The following is a 21,074-nucleotide window of genomic DNA, read 5'->3' as shown; positions in this document are numbered from 1 at the left end:
TATTAATGAATTTATTATTATCGATTATCAGAAAGATGTAATAGAGAAAGAGTTAAAGGCACGCAAGAGAGAACTATATATTTTGTTGTAAGTTTAATCAAGCGCAAATGTTTATTCACCCCTTTCGGTTGGCACTTAGATTCCCAACCGGAAATTAAACGTTTCGAGAACGTGCTGACTGTTCATGCGCGATCGCGCAAGTTTCCAAGAGAGGAATATGCCGATCATTAATAGCGACGTTACACGACGGCGAATTGAATAAAAATTATCGTTCCGTGCCACCGATTTCGCCTCTCGAAATCCGTTCTCACGAAAGAAAAATATTTTACAAAAAACAACAGAAAAGAAAGTGTACAGTTGAACGGCAACGAATCGATGTTTCACTCTAATATTTCCTTTTTTTTCAACGGAAATACCTGGGTGAAATAGCAGTTTTTTTTTCTTTTTTTTTTTTTTTTGTAAAATATAAATTTTTCTCCTCTTATCTTGCATATAACATCGGTGTAAAGCTGCTGGCAAAGAGAAGGAGAACGTCAATTTAAAGCGCATATTAAAATATTTCTCGTACCTTTTGCAAATAAAGAAAAAATTCTTAAACCGATTATAATTTCCCACAACGTTGTAACTAAACAGATTTGTATTACACTTGATGATTAATAGAAAAGTGAAATAATTTCTCTCTAGAAGAAAAATTTACTGAAAATATCGGTGTAAATTAAATATATATAAATGTTGGTTCATTAATTCTAGCAATAATTTTATAATTAATACCATAGCTAACTTTTTACTTCAGTTTTTAAATAAAAAAAACAATTTTAAAACAAATTTTAAAAAAACAATTAATTAATTTAAAACAAATTTTAAAAGAATAATTTTCAAAATAATAGAATTTGAAAATATTTCATTCAAATTTTTGTTGAAAAACACGAAAAAAATTCAATTTTGGGGAAATTACAAATAATTGCACAAATTCCATTATTTTCAAAAGTAATAAAATTCTTTGCAAAAATTCAATTATATTCAAAAATTAAAAAAAAAAATTCTCGTCAAAATCCCAATTATCTTTGTAAATAACAAAATTTTTCCTTAAAGTTGAATTGTTTTCAAAAATGACAATAAAATTCTTGTCCTAATTTGAATTATTTTCAATATCTACTATTTTAGTAAAACCGAAAAGAATTCAATTATTTAAAAAAAAAATTTAATATAATTGTACACAAACATTTTAATTATTTTCAAAAATAATAAAAATTCCACAGGAATTCAATTATTTACAATTTTTTTAATCAATTTCCTGTCAATAATTCAATTATATTCAGAAAATTTTTTAATTATTTTAAATTATTATAAAACATGAAGAAATCGATCACTCCGAGTCTTCGATTTGGAGCACTCGATATCTTTCTGTTTTATAACAATATTTTTAAAGTTAATTAATTTCAAAAAGGTTTGAATTTGAATGTTTTGAAAAATTTTAATTGCTGCTGAAAAATAAGATTAATTAAATATTTATTTAAAAAAGAAGTTATTGATGTTTTTGAATAATTTTGCAATTAAAGAAATTCGTAAGTAAATGTAACGGAAAATTTTTTTGAGTACAATTTTTTTCCTTTATTTTCTGAAAATTCGAAAATTTTTATTTTTAATTAAATTTTGTTATTGACAAAGAGAACTTGTATTTTTATTATGAATCATGAAAAAATACCTCCATATTTTTAATTTGTCAAACAATATTTTTTAAAGGGAGAGAAACAAAAGCATACACAAAAACTAACTTCAAACTGCGAACAGAATGAATTAAAAAATATGAAGCTTTTTAGAAATTAAAAAAAAATACATTCTAAAGCAGTTAGTCTGACAAAACATCGATTTTACCACTTAAAATGAGTGTTAAAATAAAACACTTATTATAATAAATTCCATTGATTTAGATTTAATGTATACTCAATTTTTTTACTTATTATTAAAATTCTAAAATTATTTGTTTGACTAAAAATTGATTTTATACTACTGAAAATAAGTAAAATAATAAAATATACTATAAATAAAATAACTTTCACCATTTCAGATTTAATGAACTTTGAATTTTCTTATTTATTATAAAAATTTGAAATTAAGCCTTATCTGACTATAATAATGGAATTTACCATTGAAAGTAAGTACAAAAGTAAATTAAACAATAAATTAAATAATTTACACGGATTGAGATTGCAGAGAACTTTTTATTTATTTCTTAAATTTTAAACTAGTTTGTCGGACCAAACACTGATTTAACTACTTAAAAAGAGTGTTAAAATAATAATATATGTATTATTTTTATCACTCAAATGTTAAACTAATTTGTCTGACTAAACATCTTTTTTACTACTCAAAATAAATATAATTAAATATAAATATAATAATTTACACTAACTAAGAGTAGTTATGTCAATTTTTTTATTTACTACTTAAATTATCAACTAATTTGTCTGACTAAGTAATGAATTAACTACTTAAAAAGATGGTTAAAATAATATGAAAATAAAACAATTTTCATTGATTTACATTTAAAGTATACTCAATTTTTCTATTTGATATTAAAAGTCCAAAATTATTTGTCTGATTAAAAATTGAGTTTACTACTAATTTGAATTAGTGACTGACTTTCTCCTTTTATATTAGTAAAATTTAATAATAAATTAGTAGAAATTACTATTTGCTTTTGTATTAGTAAATTTTACTAATAAATTAGTGGAAATGACTATTTATTAGTAGAATTATTATTTATTAGTAAAATTACTATTTATTAGTAAAATTTACAAACTCAGTAGCAAAAGGTGAATCATTAATTCAAATTACTAAACATTTGTTCAAATTCAAATTTAGAGGGTAATTATATTTCTTCCTTTTAATTCCATTTTTACTTTTTATTTCTTCATCTGAAGTACAAAGGACTAAATTCCTTGAAATCTTGAAGAATTAAATCTATTGTCGAGATATTTTATTCTTATTTTATAATTAATTGTAATTCCCTTAAATTTATATTAATTAAATAAATAAAAATCGATTTTCAGTGGTAAGATACACGTACAGTCAGACAATAAAAAGTAACTTTAAATAAAAATTAACTAGAAAATTAAAATTCCTGAAAAATTTGAAAATACATATATTTTTGATAAATATTCGACAAAATTTGGAGTAAAAATTAATTTTTTGTAAAAAAAAAAATTGTTTGTAGGAAAAAAAAATCTCAAAATAGTAGAAGAAAAGCGAATAAAATATATATTTAACAGGAAAAAAATGGGTGTAATGCAGAGGCTTTACACCATCTGTAAAGCATATCTGTATCGAAGATAACGGCCTTCGTAACTGTTTTTATGAATTTGTGCAAACGGAAAAAAATGAAAAAAATACAAAAAAATACGTTAAATATGGGACAGCAAAAGGGATAGTCGCGACAGATTATGAAAAACGAGTCATCCCTGACTACATATGATAGATAGCTCCTCTGTGTATTTATCGTCAACAAATATATATACATATCCATCGGGATAAGCCCTAAATTTATATTCATTTTTTCCCATTCGCATAATTATTCATCTAAAATACCGACGCATTTCAAACGAAATTTCAAATAATGCATATCAATTAAAAATAATAAAACTTCTTTTTCACGTATTTCGTAGTCTTTTGTTAGGCTGTCGAATTTTTTTTTTTTTTAATATTTATCGAGTGTTATAAATTTTGGATTATAATTATTTCCCTTTTATTCCTTTTTTCAAATTTTATTTCCTTTGTTTAAATATTTTTTAATTATATTTTGTAAAAGAAAGGCATATCGTATCAAAATGAGGTTTTTGAAAAATTTTAATTACAATTTTTTTGAAGATAATTAAAATCTCGAAAATAATTTTGAAAATTAAATCAATTAAAAGTTTAGTCAAATTTAATTCAAATAAAATTTATATTTGAAAGAATTTAATTTTATTACTTTTAATAATTGTTTAGAAATATGATTGTATTTTTTTTGTATTTTTTGAAGAATTATAATTTTTGATAAAATTATATTTGTAATAAAATTTATTGTTGTTTCTTATTTTCTTCGTTAAAAATTTATTTCTCACAATTGTAAGGAAAAATGAAAGCTACTAAAGTTCATTTTTATGTAAATTTTTTTAAACATGAACATTTAGAAAAACAATTTACAATATTTGGCTAAAATATATTTGAAAGTAACTATAGAATTTAATTGTGTAAAAAAAATAATTACAGATTCAAGAAGGGAAAAAGTTTCTTCTCGATAGAGAACTTTTTTCGAATTATTCACTCACCAGTTTGCATACACTGAATACACTGAAATAATGATCCCACTGTTTCTCATTTTATGATTTAAATAGTAAATATTATCTTTCTCTCTTTATTTTTGTCATATAAAAATATGTCACGTCGAGGTCTTTTTTTCAAACAAACGGAGATAAAATAACTTTGTCCAAAAGAGATAATAAAATGTAAAATGAAAAATTTGCCTCTAGTTTTTAAAGTTCAGTTATGATGAAATACATTTTGACAGACAGATTGCATTCGCTAATAACGTAAAAAAAAGTTCATTTTTTTGTTTTACTGAAATGTTAAAAGATATTTTTTTAAGTATACTCTCTTCAAAAAAAAAAAAAAAAAAAACTATTTTCCTGAGTTGTAAAACTTGTCCAGACACTGTAATCTTTTTGACTTTTTTATTATAATTTTTTTTCTCTCCCCCTCTTTCACTCTTCTAAATTCTTTTCATTTCTTGCGCAGAACATTAAACAAATAGAAAAGTTTCTTAAAAAGAAAAAAAAATTCGTAATTTTTGCTAAAAAAACGCTAAAATCTAATTTAAGTGAACAAAAAAGAACTTCAACGCGCTTTTGAGTTTATTGACTCTGAAAGTTAAAAGCTCACAAAAGAATGGATAAATTTGACCTGAGAAAGCTGTTTCCAAAACTGTCCTAACATTTTATTCGTTAGTATGCAAACGATGAAATTTGAATTGCAAATAGTTAAAACTATCCAGAAACACAAGTACAAATCTAGAGAAACGAAATAATTGGAGGAAACAACTGATAACCCAGGGGTTCAACAAAAAAAAGTTTTTAACTCAAATTCCGCAGACTTTATCAGTATTCAAAAAAAAAAAAAAAAACAAAGTGAATAGAAAAATTCACGTCTACCTAGAAATATAAAGAATAATTTTAAAATTTAACATTTAATTTTTGATTTAAATTCTATGATTTTAATATTACAGTGAAACTTAATTAATATTGTTTCAAATATTTACTTCAGTTTATTTAACGAGAATATTAATAATACCAATAGAAAAAAATATTATAAAAGTAAATAATAAAAAATAATTTAATTAATATTGTTTCAAATATTTACTTCAGTTTATTTAATAAGAACATTAATAATACCAATAGAAAAAAATATTATAAAAGTAAATAATAAAAAATAATTTAATTAATATTGTTTCAAATATTTACTTCAGTTTATTAAACGAGAATATTAATAATACCAATAGAAACAAATATTATAAAAGTAAATTATAAAAAATAATTTAATTAATATTGTTTCAAATATTTACTTCAGTTTATTAAACGAGAATATTAATAATACCAATAGAAAAAAATATTATAAAAGTAAATAATAAAAAATAATTTAATTAAGGTATTTGTCGCGTAAATTCGTTTTCGACAGAATTTTTTTAAATTTCACATAATTATTCTTTGGATATTTATCTACAAAATAAGGCCTATTAAAATAAAATTGACCGTCTGTAAGTCTCAAAAAATGAAATCAAAGTTTCGATTTTTAACATGTACGGTATAGGAAAACCATATGAAAACAACAGATTTTTTATTTTTGCACTTATACTAATCGACAGATTTTTTAGAAAAACTAAAGTTTTATTTATTGAACCAAAATGAACTTTTATAAAAAAAAATGAAAATTTTTCACCGTCTTGTTTAAAAGATATTTAACATCAAACTTGAAAAATTATTTTAACATTTACTGTAAATGACAGGTGAATTTGTAAACGTGGCAATAGCGCTTGTTAAATACTACAGCTTGTCTGCTACTTTTGGCGCGAAATTTTAAAGACGGCCATACGCCAAACTTGCGACGTTGCCACGATCGTTTTTCATGCGAGAGGTTATGAATATACTTTGAGAACATCTGTGTGTCAAACTGTACGTCCGCAAAAGTTTTTCGGAAACTCGCATTCATAATCGTTTCATAAGTACAGTCAACGGATACAAACTTTTGACAGTGACCAGTCGCGCGACAAATACCTTAAGGGCATTTGAAACTTGATGACGTCACACATGCTTTGCACAAACTGAAACGTCATCAAGGTTCAAATGCCCTTAATATTGTTTCAAATATTGACTTCAGTTTATTTAACGAGAATAATAATAATATAAAAAAGAATTTAATAAAAGTAAATGATAAAAAATAATTAAAGTAAATAATAAAAACAAAGTAAAAGCAAAATTAATATTTTTATTATGTAATAAAAATAACAATGAAAAATAATAATTAAAAAGAAATAATAAAAGTACTGATAAAAAAAACTATTATTACAAATAAAAAAGAATAACAATAATTGTAAATAAAAAATTTTTTTCGATTGTATATTTATTTATTAATTATTTTTAAAAAATGATGATGAACAAATAAAAAATATACCCATTTTGTTTGTTATGTGCATTTTTCTATAACAAATTTCGTTTGACTGATCTAAATTATTATGCAAATTATTCTCCATTTTATTTATAAAAAATACTAGAAAATTGTTAATGGTTAAAAAAATTTTTATTAAGAAGTAGGAAATATACCCATTTTATGCATTATTTTTATTTTTCAATAACAATATTGTTTACAAACTCATTTTTTTCTTTTGGAAAGAAAAACATTGTATATTCCCGTTTCTTAATATTCTTGTAGAAAATTCTCAATTTTCATAAAGAAATAATTTGTATTAATTCTATTTCTTAATTTCAATTGTTTTAATAAAATTCAAAGTTTTTTAAAAATAAAGGAAAAAAATGTTTATAAATTATATTTGTAAATTAGAAAATTTAATTAAAAATGAAACTAAATTTTTTTAGATTTTTAGAATATATAAGGTAAAAATTGTATTGAAAAAAATGTTCTGTTAAATTTATTTACGAATATCTTCAATTGTAAAATTATTCGAAAATAATAATTTCTTTGTTAAATATTTTAAATATTTAATTATTATTATTTTTCCGTAGGAATTAAAATTCTTCAAAACATTCAAATTCAAACCTTTTTGAAATTAATCAACTTTAAAAATATTGTTATAAAACATAAATAAATTTATTGAATAATTTAATGTTTTTAAAATTTAAATTTTAGAAAGAATTTTATCAACATATTTTTAAATAATTGAATTTTTCAGAATAGTTATATTCTTCAAGGAAGTCGATTAAAATTTTATTTAAAATAATTGAAATTCTGCAATGAGTTTTATTATTTCTAAAAATAATTAAAATTAAATGTTTGCATACAATTTTATTAAAATTGTTTTTAAATAATTGAATTCTTTTGGGTAATTTTATTAAAATAGTAGATGTTGAAAATCATTAAAATGGGGAAAATTTTTGAAAATAATTGAAATTTTGACATGAATTTTATTAAAATTTTTTAAAATAATTGAATATCAGAGAAGAATTTTATTATTTATAAAAATAATTGAAATTTTGACGAGAATTGTTTTAAAATTTTTTAACATAATTGAATTTTTCAGAAAAATTTTATTACTTTTGATAATAATTGAATTTCTTTGATAAGTTATATTATTTATGAAAATTGCAGATAATTGAATTCCTAAAAATAATTTTATTGAATTTTTTTTAAATAATTGAATTCTTTTTGGAGAATTTTATTAAAATTGTAAATTCATTTTCAAACAAACTTTTATTAGAAAATTCCACGAGAATTCAATTATTTAAATAGAAAAGTAAATTATTTATTGAATAATTGAATGTTTCTTAAAATTTAATTCCTATAAAAAATTTTATTAACAAATTTATTAATAATTGAATTCTTTTGACGAATTTTAATAAAATTTTTTAGAATAGTTACATTTTTAAAGGAATTCGATTAAAATTGTATTAAAAATAATTGAAATTCTGCAATGAGTTTTATTATTTCTGAAAATAATTGAATCTCTAAAGAGAATTTTATTACTTTTGAACAATATTTAATTTTTGTGAATTTTTTTTATTATTTATGAAAATAATTAAATGTTCGCTTACAATTTTATTAAAATTGTTTTTTAAATAATTGAATTCTTTTGGGTAATTTTGTTAATAAGAGTAGATACTGAAAATCATGGAAATGAAAAAAATTTTTGAAAATAATTAAATTTTGAAGAATTTTTTTTTTATTTATAAAGATAATAATTGGGATTTTGTCGAAATTTTTTTGTAAATTTTGAAAAAAATTGAAGTTTTACAATAAAAAAAAAATTCTACAAAATTCTACTTCTACAAAATTCAATTTTTTTTAGTATTTTTAACTAAAATTCTTTTATAAATACATTATTCTTAATAATTATAGTTAAATATATATTGACAAATTTAATTAATTTTAGAAGATTTTGAATTATTAAAATTTTTTAAAAATCTAAGTTCATTAAGATTTCTAATTAAATTCATTCAACATTGAAATTTTATAAAATTTCAAATTGAAACTATTTGAAGTTCATTTATTTATGACAATTGTAAACGCAACTCTTTTAAAATTGAATTAATTTTGAGATATTTCAGTAAAATTATTCATTAAATAATTTATTTATTTTATGATAGATGTTCAAGGTTAAGGTTAATTATAAAGAAATTTTTTTCTGAAATTGAAGAAATTGAATGTTATGAAGAAAATTGGAGGATGATGGATGAAATGAATATAGTTAGAATTTAATGAAATGAACGAGCAAAACTGAATAAGCTTTATTGAATACAATGCCTGAATATAGTTGGACAATGGACAGTGTATTTAACTATTGTGTTATGGTAGTAGGGTCTTATGTTAGTGAGTGTTCACTTTAAACACATCGATATAGAGGAGAGACGGTTTCTGTGATTGCCGAGGGCGACATGCAATTGTCTAATTGCAACTAGCGTAACGTTGCCCAAGCGTATAATGGCGCACGAGTTTGGAGACAAGGAATTCAATGTTGTCTTAATTTACAATGCCTATACGCTACAGCAGGCCTTTATTGCTGAGAGTGTTTCAAATTGCGTAATCCACACCTTTTTAATGTCATACAATAATTCTTAATGCGACAAACATTATACGTAGACTTTCTTTTTAATAATTTATAAAACTTTTCGTTTTTTTAAGTAGCTTATTTTTTTCCAAACAAATTTAAAATTCAGTGAATCAGTGAAAATTATTAGGTTTCTATTTTATTATAACACTTATTTTAAGTAGTAAAATGGATTTTTAATCAAATTAATTAAGATGTCAGTCTCTTTTAATAATTAAAAATAGAAAATTAGTTTGAATAGTCAAATCAGTTTATTAACCGACGGAAATCAGTTTAGAATTTGAATAATAAATAGAAAATAATAATAATAAATGTTTTATTAATATATTATAAAGATATTTTATTTTATAATTATTTTTATAATAAAAATATTAAAAACATTAGCGAGTAGATTTCATGAAAATTCATCGAGACATCAAAAAAAAATATCACTTTCAGAAGAATTGCACCCATATCAAAATCGCAGTTTCACACACCGACAATGGATAGCCATTTTCCCCAACTGAATGCGGCAGTAATGTCATGAATTTCAGATTATAGTCTGTTGAGTTAAACAAGTAAATGAGCCAGATGGCTATAAAGCCTTCCAACTGAGGCGGAATTATAACAATGGTCAATAACCTTTGGATTTAAAGTTTGCCAACAAAACAACAATCTTCTCAACCGTTGCTTTTCCGCCTTTAACTCGTCGGGTGCGGATATTAGAGTTTTACTGCCGTGAATACAGTCGAGTCTCTTTTATTTTGACAACTACCACGACGAGATCCTTCTGCCGTTTATTATATGTCTTGTGTGCGTGTATAGAATTTTCATCTTATTTTTAGACTTTAATCGCCACATCGCGCATGTATACATCATTTTCAATGACGTAAAGCGTTTTTTGAAAAAAAATATTCTGGTCCCACTGTCGAGAGATTATTTCTCAGAATTCGTTTTTTTTTTACTTCATATAAAATTATATTTTTAGAAATTAAATATATTTTTTTCACAGTTTTCTTGAAAGCATCAAATTAATACCAAAACTGGATAATGAAATTCTTCTGTAAAATTCAATTATTTTCAAAAGTTTTAATAAACTTCTTGTCAAAATTTAAATTATTTTCAAAAATTTTCCTCAATTCAAAGATTTTTAATATCTATTATTTATTTAATAAAATTTACCAAAAGAATTCAATTATTGAAAAAATATTATAAAATTCTACTCAAACCTTTAATTATTTTCATAAAAATAATAAAATTTTTATAGGAATTCAATTATTTACAAATTTTTTATAAATTTCTTCGCAATCATTCAATTATTTTCATAAATAATCAAATTTTTTACAGGGATTCAATTATTTTTATAAATAATCAAATTCTTCTCCGATATTCAATTATTTTTAAAAATTTTAATAAAATTCTAGGAAAAAATTAAATTAAAAAAATCATCATCAATTTAATATTTACAATTTTAATAAAATTTTCCAAAAGAATTCAATTATTTAAAAAAAATTTTCAACAAAATTCCACCCAAGCATTTAATTATTTTCATAAATAATAGGAATCAATCAATTTCTTTGTAATAATTTTACACTATTTTCATAAATAATAAAATTCTTTTTAGAAATTCAATTATTTCCTCGAATAATAAAACTCATCGCAAAATTTCAATTATTTTTAATAAAATTTTAATGAAATTTCTCGAAAAATTTAATTATTCTTAAAAATTTTATTAAAATTCGTCAAACGAATCAAATTATTTAAAAATTTACTTATAAAAGTCATTATGAGAATTTAGGTTTAAGAAACATGTAATTATTCAATAAATTATTTATTTTTGTATTTAAATAAAATTGAATTCTCGTAGAATTTTCTATTAAAAATTGATTTAAAAATGTATTTTAGTTAAAATTTTAGATTATAATTGAATATAAAAATCATTATTGCGTGAATTTTTGAAAATAATTTAAATTTAATAAGGTTTTGAAATTAAAATCGTTAAAGATCTGAATTTTTCATATTTTTAACTGACAGTTCTGTAAAATTAATTTTTTTTCGAAAAAGTTTAATTGAATTTTTCTTTTCTTAAATTGTTTGTAGTTTTTATTTTCTAATATATATTTAATTAAAGAATTTACGAATAATATTGATCTTTTGTAAAATTTAATTGTAAATTTTTAAACAAATGAATTTGAAAATTCTCAAAGAACTTTTTCAAAAATTATTAAAAATAATGCATTTAGAGAAGAATTTTAGTTGAAAACAAGAAAAAAAATTTAATTCTAGAAATTCTTTCAGAAATTCAATTATTTTCAATAATATTCTTTGCAAAAATTAAATATTGTTTTTGAAAAACATAAAATTCTTCTCAGGGATTGAATTGTTTTCACAAATAATAAAATTTATTGTAAAATTTCAATTTCTTTTAATTCAATTTTAATCGAAATTCTCGAAAATGTAATTATTCTTCAAAATTTTGTTAAAATTCTTCGAAAGAATTTAATTATTTGAAAAATTTGTTGATAAAATTCTTTATTTTCTTAAAAATGGATTTAAAAGTTAAATTTTTTGATTATAATTAAATGTTCAAAAGGTTTTAGAATAAAATCTTTGAAAATTTCAATTTTTCATATTTTTAACAAAGAATTTTATGAAATTAATTTTTTGTAAGAAACTTTAATTGCATATTTTTTTTGAAATTATTTAAAGTTTTCATTTTTTAATATGTATATTTAATTGAAGAATTTATGAATAATTGAAATTTTGTAAAATTGAATTGTAAACAAATGTATTTGAAAATTTTTAAAGAATTTTTTCAAAAATTATTAAAAATAATGGATTTATAGAAGATGTTTAGTTAAAGACACGAAAAAAATTCAATTTTGTAAAAGTTCAAATTATTGCAAAAATTCAATTATTTTCAAGAGTAAAAATATTCTTCGCAAAAATTAAATATTGTTTAAAAATAATAAAGAGAATTTCTTTAGAGATTCAATTATTTTCACAAATAATAAATCTCATTGTAGAATTTCAATTATTTTTAATACTTATTTTAATCGAATTTTTCGAAAAATGTAATTATTCTTAAAAATTTTATTAAAATTCGTTGATGGAATTTAATTATTTGAAAATTTGTTAATAAAATTCTTTCTAAGAATTAAATTTTAAAAGCATTGAATTATTCAATAAATAATTTACTTTTGTATTTAAATAATTGAAACACTCGGTCATATTTAATTATTATAAAACATGAAGAAATCGATCCTTGTTATTGATACCTTCATGTTTTATAGTTATGAAAAATTTAATTTATAGTTTTAAGTAAATTTTTTTTTGTCTCGGACTGGTTATATTTTTGTTAGTAATTGATCCGTAATTTATCATTTTTGGTCCGTAAAATTTGTATTTTTGAATACTTTAATGGTTCGAGCACTGATTCGTTGTAATTTGATACTATTAGGTTAACACTGTTTCTTAGGTTTTGTTATTGATTTTTTTTTCTTTAGTTTTTCCTTGGCCCGAGAATTAAAAATTTAAATCGATTGTTTTTAGGATTTTTGATTCATTTAATCGTCTCTTTTTTGTTTTTTGGTATTTTTTTTATATATTTTTGTGTATTTTACCTAATTTTTGCTATGTATTGAATTTAATTTTATTGAAAGTCGTACTTATTCGAATTATTTTTTATTTTATTTTTTTTATTTATTGAGAAAATTAATTAGCATTTTTAATTAGCATTTTTTTTAACAAAAGTTACTGAATTTCGTGCACTGTTAACTTAAAAGTATCAAGTAGCAACGAATTGATACCAAACATGAGGATAAAAAAAAATTGATCCAAATTTTTTGCATCAGTTTGATCCACTTTAGTATCAATTTGATACTTTCAAGAAAACTGTGTGGCGAAAAATTTGAATTGAAATTAATATTTAATGTTTTTTTTTAAATATTTTTTTCCGGATTTTATAAATGTTTAGATAGAAAGTGACTTTTTAAGAATAAGATGAGATAAAATAAGAAGAAATAATAATTGAGGAGAGTGAATAAAATTTGAATGTCGTTGTGTGTTTTAGGCAACCCTCGCCGAGTTCTGGTACAACTGGCACTTCAACCATCTCCTCAAGTGGGCCTGATGGTGAGAACGAGCAGAACATTGGTATGTACGCCGTTGAAGGTGCATCAACGGAAACGTCGACGGTAACACCTGTCGATAGCTCCCCATCCCTTCCTCAAAACACAATCAGCTCTTCCGGAACAGTCACTTCAGCCGGTACAACACCTAACATTACCAGGAGTATGTCAGCTCCATCGGGTCAACGACCATTGCCACCAGTAACCTCCAGTAATTCAGCCACCATGGGACAAAGGTCTAGGTTGAGGAGGAATCCGAGCCGAACTGACGCCATTCGAAAGTACGTTTTCAATTAATTCTCCAAATCTACTAATACCTTGCTAAACTCTACAGGGATCACACGGAGTTGATCCTCTTTTTTTCTCTTTCTTTTCTTTTGGTAACACTTTTTCACTTTTTTTTATCTTCTTGACTTAGAAAAATACCCTAAAGAAAAAAAAAACTTCCTCTCCATGCTCTCTAAATCTGAATCAGTGAAATTCCACTGAAAATCAGTGAAATTTGACTGAGAATCAGTGACTCTATTCTCGCGATTTGAATCAGTGGAATTTCACTGAAAATCAGTTAAAAATGATTGAAATTTCAGTCATTTTTCACTGATTCGCCAATTAAAAAACTACTGAAAATTTCTGTCACACATATTGGAAATTTCAGTTATTTTTTAATTGGCCAATCAGTGAAAAATGACTGAAATTTCAATAATTTTTAACTGATTTTCAGTGAAATTCCACTGATTCAAATCGCGAGAATAGAGTCACTGATTCTCAGTCAAATTTCACTGATTCAGTTTCAGAGAGTGTTGTCTTTTTTTAAAATAGTAGAAATTTACAAAAATTACACAACTCGAACTCACGTGACACTTTTTTCGCCTCATACAACTATTTAGATGGTTTTTTTTTTATAAATAAGTAAGTTTTTTGTTTTATTTATTCAGGGTGGCCATAGATCAGGAAAGTCGAGAATTCAGGAAAAAGTCAGGGAAAGTAGAACTGGTCAGGGAAATCAGGGAAAAGTCAGGGATTTTTATTAAAAGTAGTGTAAAAAATTAAATGCTTAGAAATCATGAGAAAATTATGAATTTTTGTGTATTTTTTGCTCGTCTCATAAACTATGAAATTACCACGAATTCTAATGCTAAACCTTTAATTTGTTTTATTTTACACACTAATTTCTTTTCAAATAACTTCATTCTTGAAGAACTATTATAAAATTATTTCTTACTTATTTAATGAATAATTTTACTTATATATTTTAAAATTAATTGAATTTCAAAAGAGTTGCGTTTACATTTTTCATAAATAGAATGAACTTCTAAAAAGGTATCAATTTAAAATTTTATAAAATTTCAATTTTGAATGAATTCAATTAGAAATTTTAATAAATTTAATTAATTTAAATTAATTTAAATTTTCAAAAGTAATAAAATTCTTACATCACAAAATTCAGTTATGTTTAAAAAAATATTTTAAAATTCTAGTAAAAATTTAAATTATTTTTATAGATAATAAAATTCTTTTCCGATATTCAATTATTTTCAAACATATTTCCTCAATTCAATGATTTTCAATATTATACAATTTTAATAAAATTCTCCAAAAGAAATTAATTATTTAAAAAAAAAATTTTAATAAAATTCCACTCAAACATTTAATTATTTTCATAAATAATAAAATACTTTTTAAGAATTTAATTATTTTCAAAAGTAATTATATTTTTGTCAGAAATTCAATTCTGTTCAAAAATTCTCGTCATAATTTCATTTATCTTTATAAATTATAATATTCTTCTCCAAAAGTAAATTATTTTTGAAAATTTTAATAAAATTCTTGGCAAAATTATTCAAAAATAATAGATTTATTGAAGAATTGTAGTAAAAAACAATAAAAAAAACTTTAATTTGAAGTATTTTCAAAAGTAATAAAATTATTCGCGTGAATTCATTTACATTAAAAAATTTCAATTATTTTTATAAATAATCAAATTCTTCTCTGAAATTCAATTATTTTTAAAAATTTTAATTATTTTTAAAAATTATCCTCAATTTACTGATTTTCAATATTTTCAATTTTAATAAATAATAAATAATAAAACTTATCGCAGAAATTCAATTATTAACAAAAGTAATAAAATTCTCCCCAAAAATTCAATTTATTATGTTCAAACATTTTTTGAAAATTTCAATTATTTTTATAAATAATAAAATACTTCTCCAAAATTCAATTATTTAAAAAAATTTATTCTTGCAAAAATTTCAATGTAATTTTTCTTAAAAATTTTATTAAAATTCGTCGCAAGAATTGAATTATTTAAAAATTTGTTGATAAAATAAAATTTAATTGTTTATGAAAATTCAATTTTAAGAAACATTTAATTATTCAATAAATTAATTAGTTTTGCATTTAGATAATTGAATTCTCGTAGAATTTTCTATTAAAAATTGATTTAAAAATAATTTTTAGTTAAAATTTTAGATAATAATTGATTTTTAAAAGCCTTATAGCGTGAATTTTTAGAAATAATTGAATTTTGAAAAGATTTCAAATTAAAATATTTGAAAATCTCAATTTTTCATACTTTTAACGTTTTAACTAACAATTCAATATAGAATTAATTTTTTTGAAAAAGTTTATTTGAATTTTTTTTTTGTAATTATTTGAAGTATTATATTAAATTTAATATTATATTTAATTGAAGAATTTCCAAATAATCTAAATTTCGTAAAATTGAACAAAAAAAGTAAGAAAACTGAATTTTTAATATAGTTTTCTTATTTTTTATTAACAATATATTACACACGAGAAAACTTTTATACATGTCGAATTTGTAAAAGTACAATAAGTAATTAGGCTTATTATTTATGTGAATGTTTTACCATTCTTCTTTTTTTTGACAAAGAGAAAAATATTAATTAAAAATTATTTTCAAAAGCATTGTTTGTAACGACGTTTTGTTGTCTCATATATAAAATGAAAATTTTTTAATGTTCATGTTTCGGGAATATTAAATTTGTAATTACAACGTTCATTTAGAGTAGTAAACATGGCAGAGTAAGAATTAATTTTATTTTGGATGTTTTAATAATTTTAATTCTTTCGTTAATTAAATCTAAAAATCTCTTTTATTATCAAAAAAATATCACGAATTATTATGGCAAAAATGATTCTCTCTGTACTTTTTTAATTAAATTATTCTTTCCATTAATGCATTTCGTATATATACAAAAATAGAAGTATAGATGACTTTTTGAAACGAAAATTTTTGTTTTCGAACATTCAGAATTTATTAGTTATTTAATATTTTTGCATTGTACCTGTCGTATTAATTTTATATTTAGAATTTAACTTTATTTTCAATATTTTTAATATTTATTTTCATTTTTATTATTTTTTTATATTATATTTATATAAAATTATAAATATAGTAATATTACATTATATTTATATAATGTTTATTGTTATTTATTTAGAATATATAAATTATTTACGATTACTTTTATACTTTACCGTATTATTAATTCTGTTTTACGAATTTATTATTATTTATAAAGAATTAATGAATTATTAATGATTATTTTTATATAATATCGTATTATAAATTCTATATTTAATAATTTTTATTATTCATTACTATTTATACTTAATTTATTAATTATTTACGATTACTTTTATATTATATCGTATTATTAATTCTACATTTAATTATTTTTGGTATATTTTTGTTAATATTATGTTTAGAGTATTTATCAAATATTTATGATTACGAACTCTGTTGGACACACAGAGAGAGTAAATAAATAGCGTATATTAAATTTTAAATTTTTTCATTTATTATTATTATCATCATTTTTTATTACATTATTATTTTTATTGTTATTTATTATTATTTATTATGTATTTCAATTTTTTTTTTTACCAAAAATGAAGAAGTTAACGAAAAAATTGCCATCTTTTCAGTTACATTAAACGGGAAACTGCAATTTTCTTTGGGATTGACGAGGAATCTGAAAATTCTGAGAGGCAACGATGGTTAGACAGAAGACGTCGGATGGCAACCAGACGGTACGGACCCCTTCTTCCGGAACACAAACCGCCAGATCCGGACATCACGAGAGATGTACCGGACACCATGGAATTACCTGAGGTGAGTTCCTGATTCTAAAAGATATAAAATAGCATTTATCAAAAGCAAATTTAAGAAAATATTTCATTTTTTACGGAAAACACTTTTTTTCTTTTTTTTTTATACCTGGAGAGTAAATGAGCAATTTTCGAAAAAAGTAAATTTTACAAATTTTTTGCAACAAGAAGCTAATAGAAAAAATAAATTAATAATAAATATTATTAATTAGTTTAAACTTTGAAGTTAGTTTCTGTTTTTTTCCTTTAAAAAATATTGTTTGACAAATCGAAAATATGCAAGTATTTTTTCATACTTTTATTTTTATAAAAAAAAAAATTCGAAAAAAATTCTATTATTTTTAAAATTGCTAATTTTATTTAAAAAATTAAGTGACAATTGTTACTAGTTTAAATATAATTATAAAATAAACAAAAATCAAAATGAGTTTTTTTTTTTTGGACGTAATTTCGAATTTCTCGTATATTAAACAAATATTGGAAATTGTTGCCATTAAATCCACTTTATGGTAATTAAGTGAAAGGAATATCATGTCTCAACTAAAATATCGCAGTCTCTATGGAGTTTAGACAACTCATTACAACTTTTGAATTACCTAAATAATATTCCTGAGTGGAAGTTGCAATACTTGAGAATTGATACAACAAGCTGCTTGTAGTATTTCATCTATGTTGAACAGTCATCACTGAATTATAGTTTGGCTTTTATGCGGCTTCATACGTGACTTTAAACTATCACGAATTTCCAAAACTCAGCAAATTGCCTTCAACCCTGTTGGGAATTTCTCTAAATTCCTTTGGTCTTTAACGTTATTACACATTTCCATTTAATAAATAATGTTCCTTTTCATGGCAATGAGGAGAAAATTAGTTACAATTATAAATTATAAAATTATTATGTATTTTTATGATTTCAATTGAAAATTGACTTTTAAATTAACTCGAATTTTTAACTTTTCTTATACTTATTATAGGATTATAATTATCTTACTAATTATAGAATTATAATTATCTTAATAATTATAGAATAATAATTATCTTAATAATTAAAAGATTTCAAATATTTAACTAAAGTTTCTGGAATTAAAAACGGTTTCTTATTTTTTTAAAGAACTTTTATTATTTTTTTTTTATTTTAAGAATTTAAATAGCTCTGTCTGACTGAATACTTAATTTTACTACTGATTTAAAAAAAATACAGTTTCATTTTATTCGAAATTTTGTTCAATTGTTTTTTAAATTAACTCGATTTTTAACTCGATTGTTTTTTCTTATACTAAGATATAAAGTATTTAACACATTTTGTCTGACTAAGAATTAATTTTTACTACAGATACATTCATTTTCAGACATTTAAAACGATATGTTCGATTAAAAAATTTTTTTTCTACAAAAATGAAAAATTCCTAAAATACAATTATTTTGTCTGACTTAAAATTGACTTTTACTACTGCAACATTGAATTTTCTAAAAATATAATTATTTTGTCTGACAGAAAATTTACTTTTACTACTATTACTTAAAGTTTCTGGAATTTAAAACAGTTTCTTATTTTCATAAAGAACTTTTATTATTTATTGTTTGATTTTAAGAATTTAAATTGTCCTGTCTGACTGAATACTGACTTTTACTACTGATTTTCAAGAACGAATGAAAATTAAACATTTTTTTCTGACTGTAAATATAATTTTTACCACTAATTGAGTAATTTGAGGGAAATAAAACACTAAGTCTGACAAAAAAGTGTCCTCTACTACTGATATAATTTTAAAAATAATTTTCTTTAGTCGATATTCATTTTTTAAAATTTTTGTTCAATTGGCTTTTATATTATTAATAAAAACTTATATTAACTCGATTGTTTACCATTTTTCCTAAGATTTCAAGTAATTAACGGATTTTGTCTAATCAAGAATTGATTTTTACTACTGATATTTTTATTTTAAGAAATTTAAAATGTTATGTCCGACTAAAAATAATTTTTTACTACTGATTTAAAAAATTTTTAAGAATATTTGATCATAATGTCTGACTAAACACCGAGTTTTTCTACTAATAAGTTTTAACAAATTTCAAATTTTATATTTGACTAAAAACTGATTTTTACTACTGAAATTAAAGTTTTTTTTTAAATATATAAGTTTTGTCTGACTTAAAATTGACTTTCACTACTGATACTTGAAGTTATTGGAATTTAAACAGGTTTATTGTTATTAAAATGAGATTTTACTATTTATTTCTTTATTTGAAGAATTTAAATAGTTCTGTTTGATTAAATACTGATTTTTACTACTAATATTCAAAAATAGTTAGAATTTAAATTACTTTTCAGTCTGTAAATATTTTTTTATCAAGAATTGAGTAATTGAAGGTAAATAAAACACTATCTGACTAAAACCTGATTTGTACTACTGATATAATTTTGACAAAATTCTCACTTACAATTAGTCTCTTTTCATTTTTTCAAATTTTGAGTCAATTCGATGAGATAATATCTAATATATTATTCTGAAATTTAATATTAACTTAAATGAAAATTATTATTAAAAAATACTGAAAGCAAAAAAAATGGATAAAGTATAGGAAAAATATTAAAATGATAATAACGATGTCTTTGCCTTACGTTCAATATTTATTATCAATTATTTTAAATAAACATTATTATCACAAAAGAACATTTATTATTATAAGCATATTATAAACTTACTTTGCTTGTTCAAAATATGAAGCTTCTCAATCTAATAATAGTTAATTCAATTTCGAGAGTTTGTATCTCATTTACCAGTTTCAAATAGAGTTTAGATTTCAATCACAAAATTGAAATTCAAATGTTTACAGAAGCTTGGAAATGTAATTTTTCTATTAGCATTTTTTTTTTGTTTTAATAATTTTTGCTCTTAAAATTTGAAAACTTTTTGACAACCTTTGGACAATCTTTCGATGAATGTTAGAAACTTTTCTCAATTTTTGCAATTAGGGTAGTATAGATTTTTCCATAAGAAATGACAATGAAATTTAAAGTAAAAAAATAATTAAAAATAATTAGGATAATATAATAATAAAATATTATAAATAAGCATATTCAAAATAATAATAAACTTTTTTAAAAAAATTGTATTATTTAAATTTTTCTTTTAATTTTCGATTTATTATAATTATATACATAATTATAATATTTTAATAATAATTTTTACTTTTGAGTAAATTGAAATTAAATTTCAACATTCAAGAAAATTGACGATCTTGTAATTTTTAAATTTTGCAATAATTTAATTTTTTTTCATCAAGAATTCTTATAAATTTCTATACAAAATAACTTGTTCTGTTCAGATATTGCTCATCTAAAACAATGTTTTATTTTTCTCCCTTTTTTTTTGCTTCTCTCTTTTGTCCTTGTTTCCGCGATTTCAGGAAACAAACTCATTTCGATAGCATCACGATTTGTTCAGGACTCGTTTATCCACTGTCCAATCAAATGCATTATTACGTTATTGAACTCATGGGACCGATGAAAA

The 21,074-nt window shown here is 21.5% G+C and overlaps 1 protein-coding gene across 6 annotated transcripts in view; it reads left to right on the top strand.

Moving 5' to 3' along the window:
- Nucleotides 1-21,074, top strand: part of LOC122512939 (inactive rhomboid protein 1) — a 348,315-nt gene that overhangs the window by 270,827 nt on the left and 56,414 nt on the right. For all 6 annotated transcript variants that reach the window (XM_043629088.1, XM_043629093.1, XM_043629092.1 and 3 more), the window contains 2 exons: nucleotides 13,365-13,703; nucleotides 17,377-17,563. In XM_043629088.1, the coding sequence (XP_043485023.1) occupies nucleotides 13,365-13,703; nucleotides 17,377-17,563 (526 nt within the window). The remainder of the gene's footprint in view (nucleotides 1-13,364; nucleotides 13,704-17,376; nucleotides 17,564-21,074) is intronic.

The sequence above is a fragment of the Leptopilina heterotoma genome, unplaced genomic scaffold (genome assembly GCF_015476425.1).
Source record: "Leptopilina heterotoma isolate Lh14 unplaced genomic scaffold, ASM1547642v1 Lhet_13, whole genome shotgun sequence".
Taxonomy (NCBI): Eukaryota; Metazoa; Arthropoda; class Insecta; order Hymenoptera; family Figitidae; genus Leptopilina; species Leptopilina heterotoma.
This window is presented reverse-complemented; position numbering and strand designations above follow the sequence as displayed.